The 18,175-nt window shown below is 43.5% G+C and overlaps 1 protein-coding gene across 2 annotated transcripts in view; it reads right to left on the bottom strand.

The window, feature by feature from the left end:
- Positions 1-16,004, bottom strand: part of ZC3H7A (zinc finger CCCH-type containing 7A) — a 45,627-nt gene extending 29,623 nt beyond the window's left edge. Inside the window, exons 1-2 of one of the 2 annotated variants that reach the window (XM_074965441.1) lie at positions 15,799-16,004; positions 1,267-1,370 (exon numbers count right to left, since the gene is read on the bottom strand). In XM_074965441.1, the coding sequence (XP_074821542.1) occupies positions 1,267-1,334 (68 nt within the window). In that variant the 5' untranslated portion in view covers positions 1,335-1,370; positions 15,799-16,004. Of the gene's footprint in view, positions 1-1,266; positions 1,371-15,349; positions 15,470-15,798 lie in introns of those variants that run through there. The other variant, XM_074965442.1, reaches the window with a different exon arrangement.
- Positions 16,005-18,175: the final 2,171 nt, after the last annotated feature.

Below are 18,175 nucleotides of genomic sequence, written 5' to 3'. Positions count from 1 at the left end.
CCGCAAGTACTCCTTTTCTTTTTGTTAGTTACATGATTGCACACTACTGTAATGCTTACGCACCAGTAGCCTAAATTAAGGGTGCATGGTCAGCCTTAGTTCTGGCATTCCCTAACTTCCAAGCGCATGACTTAGCAACCTTAATGTAGTCTTTGAAAATGCATCCCTACATACACAGGAGAGGGGGACAGGTAGAAAGAAGGGGGGAAAAATGTTTGGGGGCCCTAACTGACTCGCTCCCATTTCTGTAATTTTATCAGAACTCCCACATCCTGATCAGATACATTCTGAACATCAGTAGAGGGTGGGTAATCACTGCCTCAGGCAGCCAGGGAACTGAAGAGAGAAAAGACCATTTCTGCTTCAAACTGCAAGCAAACAATATTTGGAGGAAGATGAGCACAGGAAGGATCATGTTACTTTTGCTCCACCAAGAATCTAGGACAGTCTATAAATGGGAAAGGGAAGAATTTCCCTTCCCCTGAAAATAGAGATAGCTGGGGCGGACTAAGGAGCTCAGTAGGCCAGTTGCGGGGAAACAAGCCTTCCATGTTGGAGCACCCCATTCCTCTCTCTGAGGTTTAAAGAGCTGCTCTTTCTCCCAGCAGCCTTTCTGAACTACCATGTTGTGATAAGAGAGGAGGGCTTGCGTGTCTTCTGCTCTCCAAGGCCTCTCCTCCTGCTCCATTTCCAGGTTGGAGTAGGCAAATATCCTGCTCTGAGGAGGAGCTGTGTATGAAGGGAAAACACAGGCCCTCACCATTTCGTCCTCCAGTATTACATTAAAAGAGCTGTTGGGCACACAGATAGGAGATGAACTCTACATTCAAGGTCAGTAGACGTTACTAAAAAATAGCCTGCTGAGCTCCTCTGGAGCACACTTTCACTACCAGCACTACACCCACAACTTCCCCAAACATACAGGTGTTCTTCTCTCCCCAAATTTGGCAGCTGCTGTTTGGAGTAACAGTCTTCACTCTTCAGACAGAGTGCTGCACCTGGCTTACCCCCATGACACACAATGCCACATGAAAACAGGAGACATCTCCTACTTGTGTTAAAGCAAATGGGAGGGTCAATTTTGAGCCCCTAAACATTTAAAAACAAGAGTATGCTGAAATGTGGATAGATAATGAAGTATGAATTGGCCAAATGCTCACCCTTATCTCACTCTTTAAAGCCAGTATAAATAAAAAGTCTAACCACATTTTAAGTAGGACTGCACACACACACAAACCCATAAGAACATCTGTCATAAGATCTTACTGTATAAATTGCAATCCTTTCTTGATGTCCTGCTGTCTGATACTTCTGTCTTCAGGTACACTGGACATGTTACCCCACACATCCACTTTTTAACTCTACGGTTTCTGAAAGAATAAACAGAGGCTTTTAACATGCCCCACTTGCTAGTACATTTTCCTCTAGACCAGATGGTTCAAATCTCACACCAGGGCTAGGTTCAATAACAATGCTGATACTGCACAGAAGTAGGAGCGACAAGTCATTTTTTCCAGACGCTGCATTAAAATTAAGTTCCTACCATAAGCAGGGGTGGGTATAAGCCGAGTGTCCAACCCAACATTCTCTTTTTTCTCCCCTGAGTTGTGTGCAACAATTTCACAGAGAACCTCCCTGACAATCTCTGTTTCTATTCCTCTCACCTGCTGAGAATGTTATTCCTCCACTCATGAAGGACAAGATAGACTTATAAGTGAAGTGTGTCAGTGCCACTGCAAAAATAGCCAGGCTAGTCACTACCAAACAGTGGTAAGTACTCTGACTATTTGGGAACTTGTCCACTCTAGATGGCATAGGACCATGTTACAGTCTCAAACAAACTTGGCAAGCCGCCAGTCAAACACTTATTTGACCATGGTCAAATATTCCAGCAAGAATGCCCTAACATAGGCTATGGCCTACCTCTCTGATTGCATCAAGTACTCCTGGGGAATTCTGCACCACTGCGCTTGCAGAATTTGCACAGAAATTAGAGTTGTGAAAGCAGGATTTCCTTTTTCTCCCACAGAAATGGGTTGCAGAGGTGCTGCTGGCCACTGGACCCCGCAGCCCAGCTTGCAAGAAGACGACACTGGGGGGGGGAGATGGAGGACTCTCAGCAGCTGCAGTTCCTGGCATGCCCTGAAGGAAGGAGGTGGCGTACAGGAAACTCCATACAAGCCTAGGACCCAGCACCAGGACGTTTCTCCCTCTGGATCCCTGGGCTCTGGGGGGGAAGAGGGGTGCAAGTATTGGGGCTGGGGAGGACCTCCAGGTGGGCTCTGAGGGAAGAGGGGGTGCAAGTGTCTCGGCTTGGAGGGCATCCTCCTGCTGTGCTCTGAGGGGGAAGGGGCAGAGGAAACAGGGGTTTCTTTAACTCTGCTCCTGGGGGAAATTGTGTGTGTCTGTATTGTTATAGATGTAGTTGCTGACAGGTATTTTGAAATAAATTACCAAAATAACTGAAACTGGTGTGATTATATAGTGCTATTTTGACTAATAAAATATACAGAATTTTAAAATATCATGCGCAGAATTTTTAATTTTTTGGCTTAGGATTCCCCCAGGAGTAATCATGGTGCCATTCTTTCATTTTTCTAGAACTTCATTTCATTCTGTTTCTAATTATTCTGAATTAAAACAACTTAGTTAAGTAACGTTTTTCGTAATTTGGCATAAGTACCTATGGTTGTCTTACTTTTTTTAGGGCTGTTGATTAATCGCAGTTAACTCACTCGATTAACTAAAAAAATTATTCACAATTAAAAAAATTAATCGTGATTAATCACCCTGTAAAAAACAGAATACAATTGAAATTTATTAAATATTCTTGGATGTTTTTCTACATTTTCAAATATAATCGATTTCAATTACAACACAGAATACAAAGTGTACAGTGTTCACATTTTTATTACAAATATCTGCACTGTAAAAATGATAAACAAAAGAAACAGTATTTTTCAATTCATCTCATACAAGTACTGTAGTGCAATCTCTATCATGAAAGTGCAACTTACAACTGTAGGGGTTTTTTTGTTACATAACTGCACTCAAAAACAAAACAATGTAAAACTTCAGAGCCTACAAGTCCACTCAGTCCTATTTCTTGTTCAGCCAATTGCTAAGACAAACAAGTTTGTTTGCATTTATGGGAGATTTTTGGACCAGTCAAATACCCAACCCTGCTCTCAAAAAACAAATTCACTGCACTACTGCTAAAATACCAGCAGATGCTCACAAAATATTTTGCACCAATAACTGCTGTTGTATTTCCTGCAGGCGAAATAAACTTGTAATACTGTTTCATTTATTACTGAAAAATATGTTGGAATACCCTCTAATATGAACGATACCGTATGAAGTCAAAATCTAGAGAGATGTTTTTGTATCTTCATCTCCTAACTGCTGACAGAATTAAAAGCAAGATGAGTCTAATTAGTAAGCCTCTCAGTTTTGTGATCAACACACATGACTTAAAAATCCATCACAATGTTTAGGTTTGCTTTGACAAACCCAGAAAGAGCTCAAGTGTAGATATTTGTCTTTTGTGTCACAGCTTTAATACAAATTAATCTGATTAAGCCTTGGCAGAAACAAGAGGTATTGCTGAAATTAGGGATGTATATATCATTTAAAAAGTTAACTGTTTAAACTATTAAAATTATATTATTTAACCAATTAAAGGGAGAGGGGCTGGGGCAGCTCCGGCCAGGTCGGCCCAGGGCTAGGGGCTAAAGGTTAGGGTGGGTTAAAGGTAAGACTAATGCTGACCATTTGATAATTTATATCCCTAGTTAAAATATCATTCAATTTAACTCACTGATGTTATCTTGTTTAATGGTTCTATAGCTATTAAATAGATTAAATAATCAATCATTTGTTCAGACTATCAAGTTATTTCTCCTCCTCCCCCAGCCATTACAATAAAGGAGTATCTACATTCAATACTCTTGGTGTTCCTGACAATCTTAAAAATACACAAATAATGCAAGTCACTCCTTACATAAAAAGGTACAAAAAAAGTAATACAGTACACCAGTTTCAATACAAGGATGCCCTAAGTGTGACCAAATAGGTAATGCAATTCTATCTGCCCTCTAACTGCAATGCAAGAGCAATACCGATTCTGAAATGACGGAATTAACAGCAAGACATATTTCTTCAAACTATGGTTGAGTAAGATTGCCCCTAGAATAAAACTTATATGGTAACTTTCAGCATTGAGCAAGTTTACAGTTAAGCTGTGCTTCCTTCTGGAGGAAAAGGAAGGGCTTTTGCTTTACCTTTTAAATAGAGCTGAATTTATTTTGTTTAAAAAATATTAAAGTTTAAAAACTGTATGTAATAAATTAACAGATTCTATATTTCTATCAAGTTCCCATTTTATTTCATTAATTTTCCTAATAAAGGAAGAATAGCCCTCAGGAAAAATCATGTTCAGACAACCAAGAAGAAAGGAGGATTCTGATAAGTTAAGACATTGTCCAACAAGTGTTCGTGTGGAAAGGAAGGAATTTGTACTGGTTGGGTGAAAGTGAAACACTTTAGATATTTGTAACGCATAGTTTAAAAAGTTATTTCACTCAGCATAGTTGTAAAAGGATATATTTCTCCCCAAAAGTCATTTTATGATTAACAGATTTTGGGAATTTAATCATGATATGTTTATAAATTGTGTGTGCAGGCAGCTATTTGAAAAGTTGTCTAACATGCCAATGGAAAATGCTAAGTGTGTCCATAGACCAGTTGCTGGGACTGAACAACATGGGATGGATCACATGATAATTGCCCTGTTCTGTTCAACCCCTCTGAAGCATCTGGCATTGGCCACTGTTGGAAGACAGGATACTAAGCTAGATGGACCACTGGTCTGATCCTGTGTGGCCTCTCTCATGTCCTTATTACTTGGTCTCACTCCCCTTCAATGCATGGATGTATTTTTCCCCCCCTATAATTCATACAGCATCCCGACAACAGTATTTGGATATTTGTACTGTAACATTTAAGGAAAACAAGAAAATTTTCAAAAGCATTTGAGTTATTTAGGAGTCTAAGGGAATGTCTATACAGCATTTTGGAGCCCACAGGAGCAAGCTTCCCAGCCTGGCCAATAGACTTAGAGTAGCATGGATCTATATTAATCAGTTCAAATGAAAATTTAGAGCCAGTTCAAAACTTCATCCAAAAAGCTGTAACTGTCCACACTGACAGTTGAAGAGCTATTCTACAGAGAATGAGGACTGTGGAAATTGATTCTTATCCTAAAGAAATGTTCTTGACTGCTCAGAAAGAAAAGGAAGCAACCATGAGTAACATTTTGTTCTCTGATGAAGTTCTCAAAAAGGGCAACAGTCCTAAACAAAAACAGTCAGCTGGTATTTATGCATTTTTGACCTTTACCATGCTCAACCTATAAACCCAACCTGTGGCACAGGTGCAGATAATTTGTTCAAACTTTAACACACACACACACACACACACACACACACTTACTTCTAGGCTGAGAAAATTCCAGGCCATAAGTTACTTCAGCCAAAAGGTAGATTTTCCAGATGAGCAACTTTTTAATTAAAATCTAGAAGTAACCCTAAATCATTTACTGTTAATACCTTGCATTTTTCTAATACCTTTCATCCAAGGATCTTAAAAAGCTATATCATCTCTGTAAGGTATAAGAATTATTCTCATTTTAACCATGCCTAAAATGTGGCACAGAGTTGAAACGCATCCCCAAAGTCACACAGAAAGTTAGTGAAAGGACCCCTCAAGTTCTCTGTTCCACTGAATATACAGAATTCCTTATTGTGACCCTTGATACCAAACAGATAAATAGAAAGTCAATTATAGCTAAGCTTAAGAATATGCCACTGATACAAAGTACTCAAAGTTTATTCATTCATTTGGGTACAAAGGCAACCTTCAATGATCCTTTTCCAGGATAGGAAATACACCATAAAAGCCTAGGACAACATACTTTAACATATTCTCCACTGTTTTATATTTAAATTTCTTTCCTATGACTTTATTACTCATTTCTATAGTGTTTTTAGATCTAGGCAAGACAGATACAAAATAAACTTTGTAAAGTATTGTATAGTAGAAGCACATGGCATAATGGTAAGCAATTCCAAGCACACATGCCAAAAGGCAGCATGAAAATCCTTCTATCTGGGCATGTGAGCATCTCTGCTTCCCATCTTCACCACTCCATGGATTAAACTTCTGAATTCCAGTTACAGTAAGTGTGAGGAGATATAAAAAGAAACACCAAAGCCAGGCTGGACATATGCCACCATCTTCCCACAAAAAGAAAGGAAACTTCCCAAAACTCAGGCTCATGACAACTAATATGACATTGGCAGGTTACAATACCAACATTATTTACATATTGATCTTGCCCACCCCACACCTGGTATGTATACCACAGAACAAGTCTGCATGTATCATCGAAACCTTGCAAAATGATAGGACCAGTTTTATCCTGGTATAGTTTATGCCACCAGGCTCCTCAATACATCATAATCTTACAGAGAGAACAAAGAAGGTAGAGTGGCAATAGTATTGGTATTTGACCTCGGAAGAACTCATTGAGTTCTCTAGCATGTACACCACAGAACAGGTCTGATATGGAAATCCTAGCATTATCCAGATCGCTTTTCTTCTCCCAAACAGACAACTGCCAGAGATGTTGTACATCAGAGCCACTGTTGAACACATAGATATTAGCAGTGTTGTCAGCCCAAAGGTCAACAATCAATTATTTGAACCCTAAAAAATGAGATTGGCCTAAAAAAACCAAGATTTTTAAAAGCAGAGAATATATTGAGGTTTTTGTCTATCCACCCCCAGTGAGAGAGAGAGAATTAGTATACCACTACTCCCAAATTTATTAACATGATTTTGGCACCTGCTACAGAAGCTTACACCCCCACATCTGCCCATCCCCCTTCCATCTACCCACTACCCTATTAATTCTCTATCCCTTGCCCCACTCAGCCTCACCTCAAAGAATCAAAATATCAGGGTTGGAAGAGACCTCAGGAGGTCATCTAGTCCAACCCCCTGCTCAAAGCAGGACCAATCCCCAACTAAATCATCCCAGCCAAGGCTTTATCAAGCCTGACCTTAAAAACCTCTAAGGAAGGAGATTCCACCACCTCCCTAGGTAACACATTCCGGTGTTTCACCACCCTCCTAGTGAAAAAGATTTTCCCAATATCCAACCTAAACCTCCCCCACTGTAACTTGAGACCATTACTCCTTGTTCTGTCATCTGTTACCACTGAGAACAGTCTAGATCCATCCTCTTTGGAACCCCCTTTCAGGTAGTTGAAAGCAGCTATCAAATCCACCCACTCTTCTCTTCTGAAGACTAAATCCCAGTTCCCTCAGCATCTCCTCGTAAGTCATGTGTTCCAGTCCCCTAATCATTTTTGTTGCCCTCCACTGGACTCCTTCAGTTGTGTGCCCACACTACAAGAAGGATGTGGAAAAACTGGGACACAGGACTCCAGATGAGGCCTCACCAATGTCGAATACAGGGGAACGATCACATCCCTCGATCTGCTGGCAATGCCCCTACTTATACAGCCCAAAATGCTGTTAGTCTTCTTGGCAACAAGGGCACACTGTTGACTCATATCCAGCTTCTCGTCCACTGTAACCCCTAGGTCCTTTTCTGCAGAACTGCTGCCTAGCCATTCGGTCTCTACGCTGTAGCAATGCATGTGATTCTTCTGTCCTAAGTGCAGGACTCTGCACTTGTCCTTGTTGAACCTCATCAGATTTCTTTTGGCCCAATCCTCTGATTTGTCTAGGTCCTTCTGTATCCTATCCCTACCCTCCAGCGTATCTATCACTCCTCCCAGTTTAGTGTCATCTGTAAACTTGCTGAGGGTTCAGTCCACGCCGTCCTCCAGATCATTAATGAAGATATTGAACAAAACCGGCCCCAGGACTGACCCTTGGGGCACTCCGCTTGATACTGGCTGCCAACTAGACATGGAGCCATTGATCACTACCCGTTGAGCCCGACAATCTAGCCAGCTTTCTAACCACCTTATAGTCCATTCATCCAGCCCATACTTCTTTAACTTGCTGGCAAGAATACTGTGGGAGACCGTATCGAAAGCTTTGCTAAAGTCAAGGAATAACACGTCCACGGCTTTCCCCTCGTCCACAGAGCCAGTTATCTCATCATAGAAGGCAATTAGATTAGTCAGACATGACTTGCCCTTGGTGAATCCATGCTGACTGTTCCCTTGGTGAATCCACCTCTGCTCTTCCTGCACCTCACGGGCTCTTCACTCATCTCTCCCAGCCTAGAGGAGCTGCAGCAGGGTCTCCTGTCTCCCCTTCCTGGCTGGCGGGCAGCACCTGGGGTTCTTCACTCACTCCTGTCCCCTCAAGGACAGGGTGTTGCAGGGAAGGAGAGTGAAGTGGGGAAGCAGCTGATGAACCATTCACTTGCTCACAAGAGGGGCGGAAGGAGCAGAGCCACCCTGAGCTGCTGGGCTCCCTCTGCACCGTTCTTCTTCCTATAAGAATGGTATCTGCTCCTGAGGGGAGACAGAGAGTAGTATTCTGTCTGCTTGTAAATTGGCTGCTCTTCCCCAGGAGGCGTGACACTGGGGAAAGCAGCCAGTCGAAAGGGGTTTCCCTACCAGGCATGGCTGAAATTTGTGAAAGCTTGAGCTTTTTGTACCATCAGAACACTGCTCCAACCCCAGCCAAACCTGTGTGATCCATGAAAAAGGTCACTGGAATTGGCAAGACTAGGCAGGTGGCGAATTGAGACTGCTGCCTAGTGTGTAAAACTGTTTGTCTGTTTCACCTGCCTGCTATACCTTGTCAAAAGCCTAGATTGTGAGGTCTTTGAGGCAAGGAATGCTTCCTTTGACATGTTTAGACAGTCACCTGAGGCCCCTACCTGCCTACCATAATATAAATAAGTACAGTAACTCCTCACTTAAAGTCGTCCTGGTTAGCGTTATGTTGCTGATCAATTAGAGAACACGTTCATTTAAAGTTGCGCAATGCTCCCTTATAACGTTTGGCAGCCACCTGATTTGTCGACTGCTTGCAGAAAGAGCAGCCCGTTGGAGCTAGCTGGTGAGGGCTTGGAACCAGGGTGGACCGGCAGCCCCACTATCAGCTCCCCTAAGTTTCCTGTGCGGCAGCCGCCCAGCAGGCTATCAATTGCTGGGTAGTTCAACTGTCCCTCTCCCCACTGCCGTGTGCTGCTCCTGCCCTCTGCCTTGGAGCTGCTCCCAGGAGCCTCCTGCTTCGGGGGGGGGTGGTGGGGGAGAGAAGGAGGATGCTAATGTCAGGGTGTCCCCTTCCCTCCCCCATCCCGCCCGCACCCATCTCCACAGAGCAGGGGAAACACCACAGAGCTCAGGATGAGGGAGCTTGCTGGCAGCAGCTGCTGTCTCAACTTGCTGATCTACTTAAAAAGTCAGCGTACTTAGAGGGGGCCAGCGTACTTAAAGGGGCAATGCACGTCTCTCTCTCTCTCACACATACTGTGCGTCTCTGTCTCCCCTCCCTCCATTTGTGCTACCTTGTAGAGTGTGAGGCTACATTAACAATATGTTAACCATTCATTTCTTATGGGGAAATTGGATTTGCTTAAAGTAGCATTTTTCAGGAACATAACTACATGTTAAGCGAGGAGTTACTGTAATAAGTAATTAAATCCCCAACGTTAATTGTACCAGGTGACTTGAATACTTGCTCAGATGACACCTTCAAGACTGGCTCAAAATCTCATATCCACTATTACCATGAGATTCAGCCAAGTTATCTTGAGTCCGACTTGCACAGTCAGATGTTCACTGATGCAACTGGCCTAGAGGAGGACAACAGAGGTACCCACAACTTTTACTAGTCCACACACCATTTCTGACAGAGATCGGAAGTTTTTCATCTCTCTATCTAAGGACTACATCACAAAGCTGTTTCCAGAGAGCGGATTTCCAAAAAGCTGTGATGGACAGTGTTGCTCTTCCATAGAACCAGTGAACAGTTAGTTTGGCAAGACCTTATTACCACATATTGTTAAAAACCATTGCATTCATATTCCATACTATTCCCCAAAGGTCACAGTCCAATGAAGAAGAATGGATGAAACAAAGGCAGCAGGTTGGAGCACCACTACTTCAACACCCACTCAGAACCTGACTATGGAATAAAATTCCTGAACTACTGCTGTGAAGGTGACCAAAAAAAGTTACCCTTCAGCCACTAAATCTTGACTAGCAAAACTGTTTTGAACAGATGGTCATCTTCACCATGAACGACAAGAATTCATCCTATTTCACAGAAAAAGGCAGTGCACTGAAGTAACCTTATACCACTGATGAATAACCTAAGGAATTCCTCCATCCAGAAGGGCATTCTACCAGCAACCCTTAAACACAATGGGCCAACCTGTGCCCAAGAAAGTCATCAATGGAAGGCAGTGTAGTAAGTGAGGTCTTCAGCACCAATCTCTCCTTCCTGAGCTGTACTGATTTTTCTTTTTTACTAAATACTCCAAGCAGTCACCAAATTTTTTTTACCCTCAATAGTCCATTTGATTCATCCTGATGTAAAAGGCTTGGACACTTCTTTTCCCTCCACCATTGGACAAGACAGAAGCCTCTTCTACTTTCTGCAATATCTGATGCACTCAATGAACATTTTAAAGGCTCGATCTAACATCCAGAACGTGCCAGAAATTTTTCTTTAGGTACAAGAGATTTGGACTCAACAATAACAAAACTGTCATGAGCTCTAGGAAAGAAAAAAATCATGAGAATAAGGTAGACTTCATCCACATGAAATGTACAGAACTGCATTTTCACCAAATATGCAGCCATCTCGGATATTCATATTACGGATGTCAGTGAAAGTAGATTACTATTTTGAAATTGATCCAGCATTTATACTGCTAAAACTCAAAACCAATAACCAGCACCACACATTTTCTATATAGCACTTCTCATCCAGAGATCCTGAAGCACTTTACAAAGGAAAGCAAGTATCATTATCCCCCTTCGCAAAATGGGGAAACTGAAACTTTGATACAGAGATGAAGTGACTTGCCCAAGGTCACAAATTAGATCAGCACAAAGACTCTTTGAAGCAAGAGAACTGTTGTTAGCCAGAAATATTAGTTATAAAACGGAAACGTTAGACACTAGAGTTGCAAAAAACTGTATTTAGGGGTAATAGCCACAATTCAGCAGGTCTGATCAGTTACAGTTTGAAATATGCTAATTCTTGAAAGACCTATGTATGGAACCTCAGACTGTAGCATTAAAAAAGAAATTTTAAGTCAAGCTAATGAAAACCTCAACTAATAGAAGACAGTTGCTAAGAATAAGACTATCATCTTTATTAACTTCCTTTCAATTTTTGATTGTTTAAAAAGGGTAACGTTACCAAAGGTCCAAACAGAATGCTCCAAAATATTGTCTAAAAGCGTAGCCAGTTGACTACACGTATGGTTTGTTATTAAGAATGCTTAAGAGATCAATAAACCAAACATAGCAGTATAATACAGAAAGGAAAAAGTTAATAAGATACCAATCCTTCTGGGATCCTTCTGGGAAGCCGTTTCTTGCAGTGCTGTTCCACAGTGGGTGTGCTTTGAAATATGCCCCCAACCACTTATATTTATAGCACAATTGCTTACAAGTTATAAAGCATTTTATATGTCAACGAAGATCCTACCCACTAGTTTGTACCAGTTCCTTAACTTGCTGTTCTGTACATCTCCTTATCTCTGTTTTGGATACTATATTTTAAATCATGAAGGTACCTGTACTAGGACGCAGAACAAATGTATCTTGCCTTTGATAGGCTTTATATTCATTAATGCCAAAAGCTGTGTTGAGCTTTGCAGAGCATTGTGGGATATATGTCTCTTGACATAAGTGAGCAAAGAACTGTAAAAAAGACTTCATATAATATGGCATGTCCTATGCTTAACATATGCAACGGCTAACAAAGAATTTATTTATGAAAATAATTCACATCTTGACCTGGTAAGATAAGACCGTTACTTAAAAATTCTTCATTTTGGAGTGGATTTTAGGAAACAATTTTGTAGATGTTATTTTCAAATTGACTGCCCTGTAGTTCAGTTTCAATGATTAAGAATAACGAAATTGCTAAAAAGCCACAGTTTCCACTTAGATTATTAAAGCTCTAGTGATTGCTTCTGCTAAGGTTAAAAAAAGTCTATTATAAGCAAGTACAAAGTGTGATTATAATTCTTAAACATTCATCTTCTTGGGGCAGACACCAAATATGGAAAGTGTTAAACCAGGAACTGTGGGGTTTTTGTTTGGGGGTTTTGGGGGGAAAGGGGGGAGGTCTTTTATTTTTGACAAAATTCCAATCAGTCACATTAGTTACACACACTACCCTTCCCCCTTTGTGAAAACAGTTATTTTGATCGATCTTTCTCTCCTCCATGCATCACTACAGTGAAAACAGCCGACATTAGAAAGCCGAAACTCAGCACACACATTTTTCATTATGAATAGTATGTGCTTTTCTAGATTTCAGGGAAAACTGTAAACTATCGAGCAGAACTGTTCTAGTGCCATTCTCCACTGGCACCAATGGCCCTGGGTGTCATAAACCTGAAAGTGGGTGTGAAGGCCATGCCCCCTCTATGTCCTCAGGCCAGCCATGGAACCCTGATTTAAAGCCTGAGCCCCAACCCACTACCCTGCTCTATACTATGCCAGAGGTAGGAGTGATAAGATGAATGGTGCCACAAGCTGAAAAAAGATATTGAGGCAGGTCCCCTCACAATGCATTGCTGTGTCCAGGACCACTGCATTGAAGGGACCTCAGGTGGGCACTTTCTAACCCATCAATTGCATTGGAACCTGCCAAAGTTGTGGCAGTTGTAATTTAAACTCCCCAAACTAGAACTCCAGCTGGCAGTTTGCCAGTTTTGCAATATTGGAAAAAGCCCCTTCTAGATCCCAGAACTCGCCATCAGCCTAGCCCCCGGAATCAAAAGAGATCAAACAATTCAATTCAGAGTGGGGCTGAAACTGGGAGCCCAAAATGCCTACTCACCTAGGAAGCAGAGAGTACCAACCTCTCTCCACATCCAGTTGCAGTAGGCAGAAGCCAATCACCTGGCCTTGTTACCAGCCTCCATCACCAACAGCAGCATCAGTGACAGGCAGGTCAGGCCCACCGCCCATATTAAGTACACACTACCCTGCCCACGTCTTGCAGCACAAGGAAGGGCGGAAAGAACCAACCCCCCACAAGCACTGATGGCAAATCGGAGGTGAAGAGGGAAGCAGGGAGAGCACATGGAACACTGTCCTAGCTGCTCCAGGTTAAGATTTCATCCACCTAAAGGGTATCTCCACTGTTCCCAGTCCCATCAAAGCTACACTCCATGCAGGAAAAAAAAAAATTCACTTGGCATTATTTAAAATACAATCTGTATTTACTAGTTTTAAACAGTGATTAAGTTTAAGATAATTACTTATGGTTAGTAGAAGAAACCATTAGTGAACTGTCTTATGCCATGACGAGTTGTTTAATAAAATTCCTCTAAACTGCAATATCCCAACTCCCCTACTTTACTGGCAATAGTTCGTAGTTAAACTGAAACTAAATTAAACTGTGCTTATGAGGAAACATCTAAATATAATAAGCAAAAGAGAAAATAAGTTTAAGCTCAACCGCAGAATAATACACTCATTTTAAAAGTTATTTATCAGCAGCATTTTGTTACAGTATGTTTAGATTCTTCCCACTAATGACAAGAAAAGACACTAAACGTTTTGTTTTCTTTTATGCTATCACACTTCCCCCATCATTTTTAAAACCCCCTTGAAAACTCAAAACAGAAGATATAAGCACTGCAAAGTTACTTCTCATTCCCAAAAAGTTCAGGCTGTTTTAGAGGGGAGGAGGCTGAGGTTTGTTTTTAACTAATATTTTAAGTGTCTTTCTTTATTTAGACAGAAAAAGTATCTATAAAGAAAACTATATTGATAGAAGTTTCACCAAGATAACCACAGTTAATTAAATCTGATGCTTACAACCGACAATGTGTCTTTACAGAGAGACACCATCAACTTTAAAATCATTTCTGTGTTTTACTTTATTTTTTTGCCTACTACTTTCCAAGTAACTTTTACTATAACTGAATGATTAAGTATTTCTCTATATTTCTCCTGATTGCTCAATTTGTGAACATGATAGCACTTTGCATATATTAAGGTGTTTTTCTTAACTTTGTAGAAATTAATTAATACCAATTGTAAACAAATTCATTCTTAACATACAGGAAAGAAAATCATATACAAATGGAAAAGGTAACTCACACCACACTGTGATTGTGTAACACTAGTGACATGTTTCAGAGTAGCAGCCGTGTTAGTCTGTATTCACAGAAAGAAAAGGAGTGTACTTGTGGCACCTTAGAGACTAACAAATTTATTTGAGCATAAACTTTTGTGAGCTGCAGCTCACAAAAGCTTATGCTCAAATAAATTTGTTAGTCTCTAAGGTGCCACAAGTACACTCCTTTTCTTTTTACTAGTGACATGTTGATTACTACTCTTTAGCGCAGAGGTGGGCAAACTATGACCCACGGGCCACATCCGGCCCGCAAGACCGTCCTGCACAGCCCTTGCAGGGGATATGGACAGGGGTCAGGGCAGTCAGGGGGGTTAGATAGGGGGTGAGGTCCCAGGGGGGCAGTGAGGGGCAGGGGTCTGGGAGGGGGCAGTCAGGGGACAAGGAGCACGGAGGGTTGTATGGGTTGGGAGTTCTGAAGGGGGGCAGTCAAGGGGCGGGAAGTGGGAGGGGGCGGATACAGGGTAGGGGCTAAGTTGTTTGGGGAAGCACAGCCTTCCCTACCTGGTCCCCCCATACAGTTTTGCAACCCCAATGTGGCCTTCGGGCCAAAAAGTTTGCCCACCCCGCTATAGGGTGTACCTGAAGATCAGTTAAAATACTGTTTTAATAATAGTTGGCGTATTTGACACAACTTTGTGTACAATCAGTCTCTGAATGAGTTTCTTATAGTCGCCTTCCCTCCTTTGCCAATTATTTTTTCTTCTCTCACTCATCACACAGGAACAGAAAACTGCCATTTTAAGAGCCATAGGAAAATGCAGTTGTAAAACCACAAAAAATAGCAGACATACTCGGGAGCGGGTGTAACACCTGACCTTGCTGTAAATCATTGTTTAAAATGGACCAGACTGAGTGGATAGGGCCAGGGGCTCTTGAAGTTCTGTCAAGTCACAATTAGACTGTAAGAGTTGATAGGCTAGGGCGGCCTGTCCCCCAGCACCTCCCTCCCCACTCTCACCGGGGCCCTCCAGCCGCAGCAGGGATTGTCAGCGGCTAAAAGAGGTTCCACACACACGCTCCGTTCACGCCACAGGGGGATCAAATCCAAAGGGTCCCGGCCCGTACTTCGCAACGGGCACTTAGCATTGCCTGCCGTGTGTTCGTTCCCCACACCGCCATCGGGAGTCCCCGCCGCAGAACCACAAACGAGGGTCTTCACCAAGCCCAGCACAAGATTAACACGAGCTGAGCAGGAGGAGGGAGGCACCAGGGTAACCCCGCTACCGGGGGCAATAAACCCAACCCCGACACTGCGGAGAGGGGACAACACCAGCTTCCCTAAGGGGGGAGAGGAGGGGGAAGTGGGCCGAGAGCACCCCCACCCCTAGCGGGGGCAATGGACAGCCTGCCCTAGGGGGGTGGGGGATCTAGCCGCCAGCTCCCGCGTTCGGTGAGCCCCCCACGTACCTGCTCGCTAGCTCCGGCGCCGGCGCAGCTGAGGAGGAAAGCGGAGGCAGCGGCGATCTCTCGGTATGACAACAACAGCGCCGTCTCCACTCCTGCTCGGCAGCTGCGCTGATGAAACCCGGCCACCTAGCACTTGCGCCCTCTGCCTCTGGGAGGCCAGCGCCACAATCAGCCGCCTCAAACAGAGCAGCCCCACCCTATTGGCAGCTGTGGGCACATCTCTGCTTCTCCCATCGGCTCCAAAATTCCTAGGACAGAGCCGGCTCCTCTGATTGGCTGAAACCAACAGATTCTTTGCTTCCGATTGGCTCTATATGTACCTTCCTGCCTGTCCGTTCCTTCGATTGGCTGGTTACTAAAACTATGCGCCTCTATATCGCTCCCTTCCGCGTGCGACTGTTTGACAGGAGCAGGCAACATCTCCATCTCCAATTGGCTCCTCAACTGCCACGCCAGAGACACGCCACTCCTGATAGGCGGAGGCCGGCCGTCTCTGAATCTCCGATTGGCTTAGGTTCACCATCACACCGCCCCCTCAGGAACCAAACGGAAGCACGGGGTGCCAGACTGTCTGCACCACCCTGTAATTAGTACTAGCTCGCATCGCTTGGGCCACCCCCCTCATAGGTACTGTTTTCCGCCTTCGACCCCTGTCTCCTCGCCAACCCCGCCAACTGTCGTTGCGATGTGCGGGGTGGTGGCCGGTTCAAGTGGCAAGGACAGCACTGCGCATGCGCGGGATGTGGAGGGGGGGGTCTTTCCCCGTCTCGGGTTCTCGCTCCGCCTCCCACACGCCATTGCACCACGTGACCGTGGGTCGGGCCTGAAGAGAGCGGGTGGGGCTTCGGCGCCACGGTGTCCTGCCGACGTGGGCGCACCGCAGTGAGGGGAAGAGGTTGCCTTCTGGTGTGGCATAAACCTGGCTGCCATGGTGCCATCAGAATGTGGGCGTGCCCCCATGACGCCACAGTGTGGTCAGCCTGCGGCATGCATCATTATGACATCACCCAGGGGGCCCAAAGTGGCGTCAGGCCTTTGTCCTGCTTGGGGTGATCTCGCCCCACAGCATCACGCCTCCAAGGCATTGGCTCCTGATGCCATTTGCCATGCTTTGTCACAGGGACAGGGTGGGGGGCACTGTGCTGTCCCACTGGATGGCACTGGCAGACACAAGCCCAGCCAGTCTGTCACAGGTACAACTGGAGGCACAAGTGTCAAACCGTGCCTCTGATCTCTCCCGAGTAGTGACAATGCTGGGCTTCAAATGTGCAGCCTTCACTATGATGTCTTTGTTTCAGACATGGTCCTGCATGGTAACCCACTGCTGTATGTGAATAGGTTAAAAATAAGGGAAAGTATAACTCCATCCTGCAGACAAACCGAGTAGCCCTCGCATTCTGGTTTGGAAAGCAGTATTGTGCATGATTCCCCCTTCTTGTTACCTATAACGCAGTGAGAGCTACACACATACACACACACATGCTCCTGGTGCAATCAGACCACCTAACATCACCTTTTGTGGCATAGAATGATTGCCTGCAGCACTCAGGAAGGATTCCATAGCATTGTACAACTACAAGGGAGTTTCACATCCCCTGAAGCATTGCTTAAATAACTGTTGGAAGTGGGATGCTTGACTTGATGGACAAATAGTCTGAGCTGGTATGGGAAGTCATAAATTCCACTTTTAGTCTATTTTTGAGTCAGTCTATCTTAATTTTTTTCCCTCCTAGGTTTCTGGAACTTGAAATGAGTATGGCATTGTATTTTCATACACGGTGCCATGGGAATGGCTAATCTATGCACAAGGGAAGCTAGAAAGCCCTACCCCTCCCTTATAGCAGTCCACTACTAAAAATAGAGGTGTTTTTCCCTTTAACTATGCCATTTGCCCTTCCTTGACCTCACTCCCATACACTCTGAGCAGTGCTGATATATTCAATTAAATATAAGTGGAGTGCTGAAAGCACTCAGGTCAACACTTGTTTGATACTACTGGCTTTGGTCTTGGGAGTAATAAGAGAGTGACACCCACTGTGCTGTTGCAAGGGTAATTTTTTTTTTTATTTCATAGCCCCAGTCATATACTGTAGATCAGGGTTATAAAAGGTTTTACTCCTGTGTGATGGTACATCACTATTTACAAACTCCATTGGCTACTGTTTTTTTACCCATTTCTGATTTTGTTTTGAAAATCAAAACGCAAATAAAACATATCAACTGAAACTCATCCCAAGTAATAAGATATACCTTATACATACAAACTGAGGTCCTGTCTATGTAACCCACACACCTCCTGGGTGTGGTGCTGTGTCCCATCTAGTGGCCCTGAGACCACTTAGAAAAAGAAATTAAGGAGTCTGCCATCTGGCTTTTA

This window comes from Natator depressus, chromosome 10 (assembly GCF_965152275.1).
Source record: "Natator depressus isolate rNatDep1 chromosome 10, rNatDep2.hap1, whole genome shotgun sequence".
In the NCBI taxonomy this organism is placed as follows: domain Eukaryota; kingdom Metazoa; phylum Chordata; order Testudines; family Cheloniidae; genus Natator; species Natator depressus.
The sequence above is the reverse complement of the archived record's forward strand: the minus strand, read 5'-3'. Positions and strand labels throughout refer to the sequence as shown.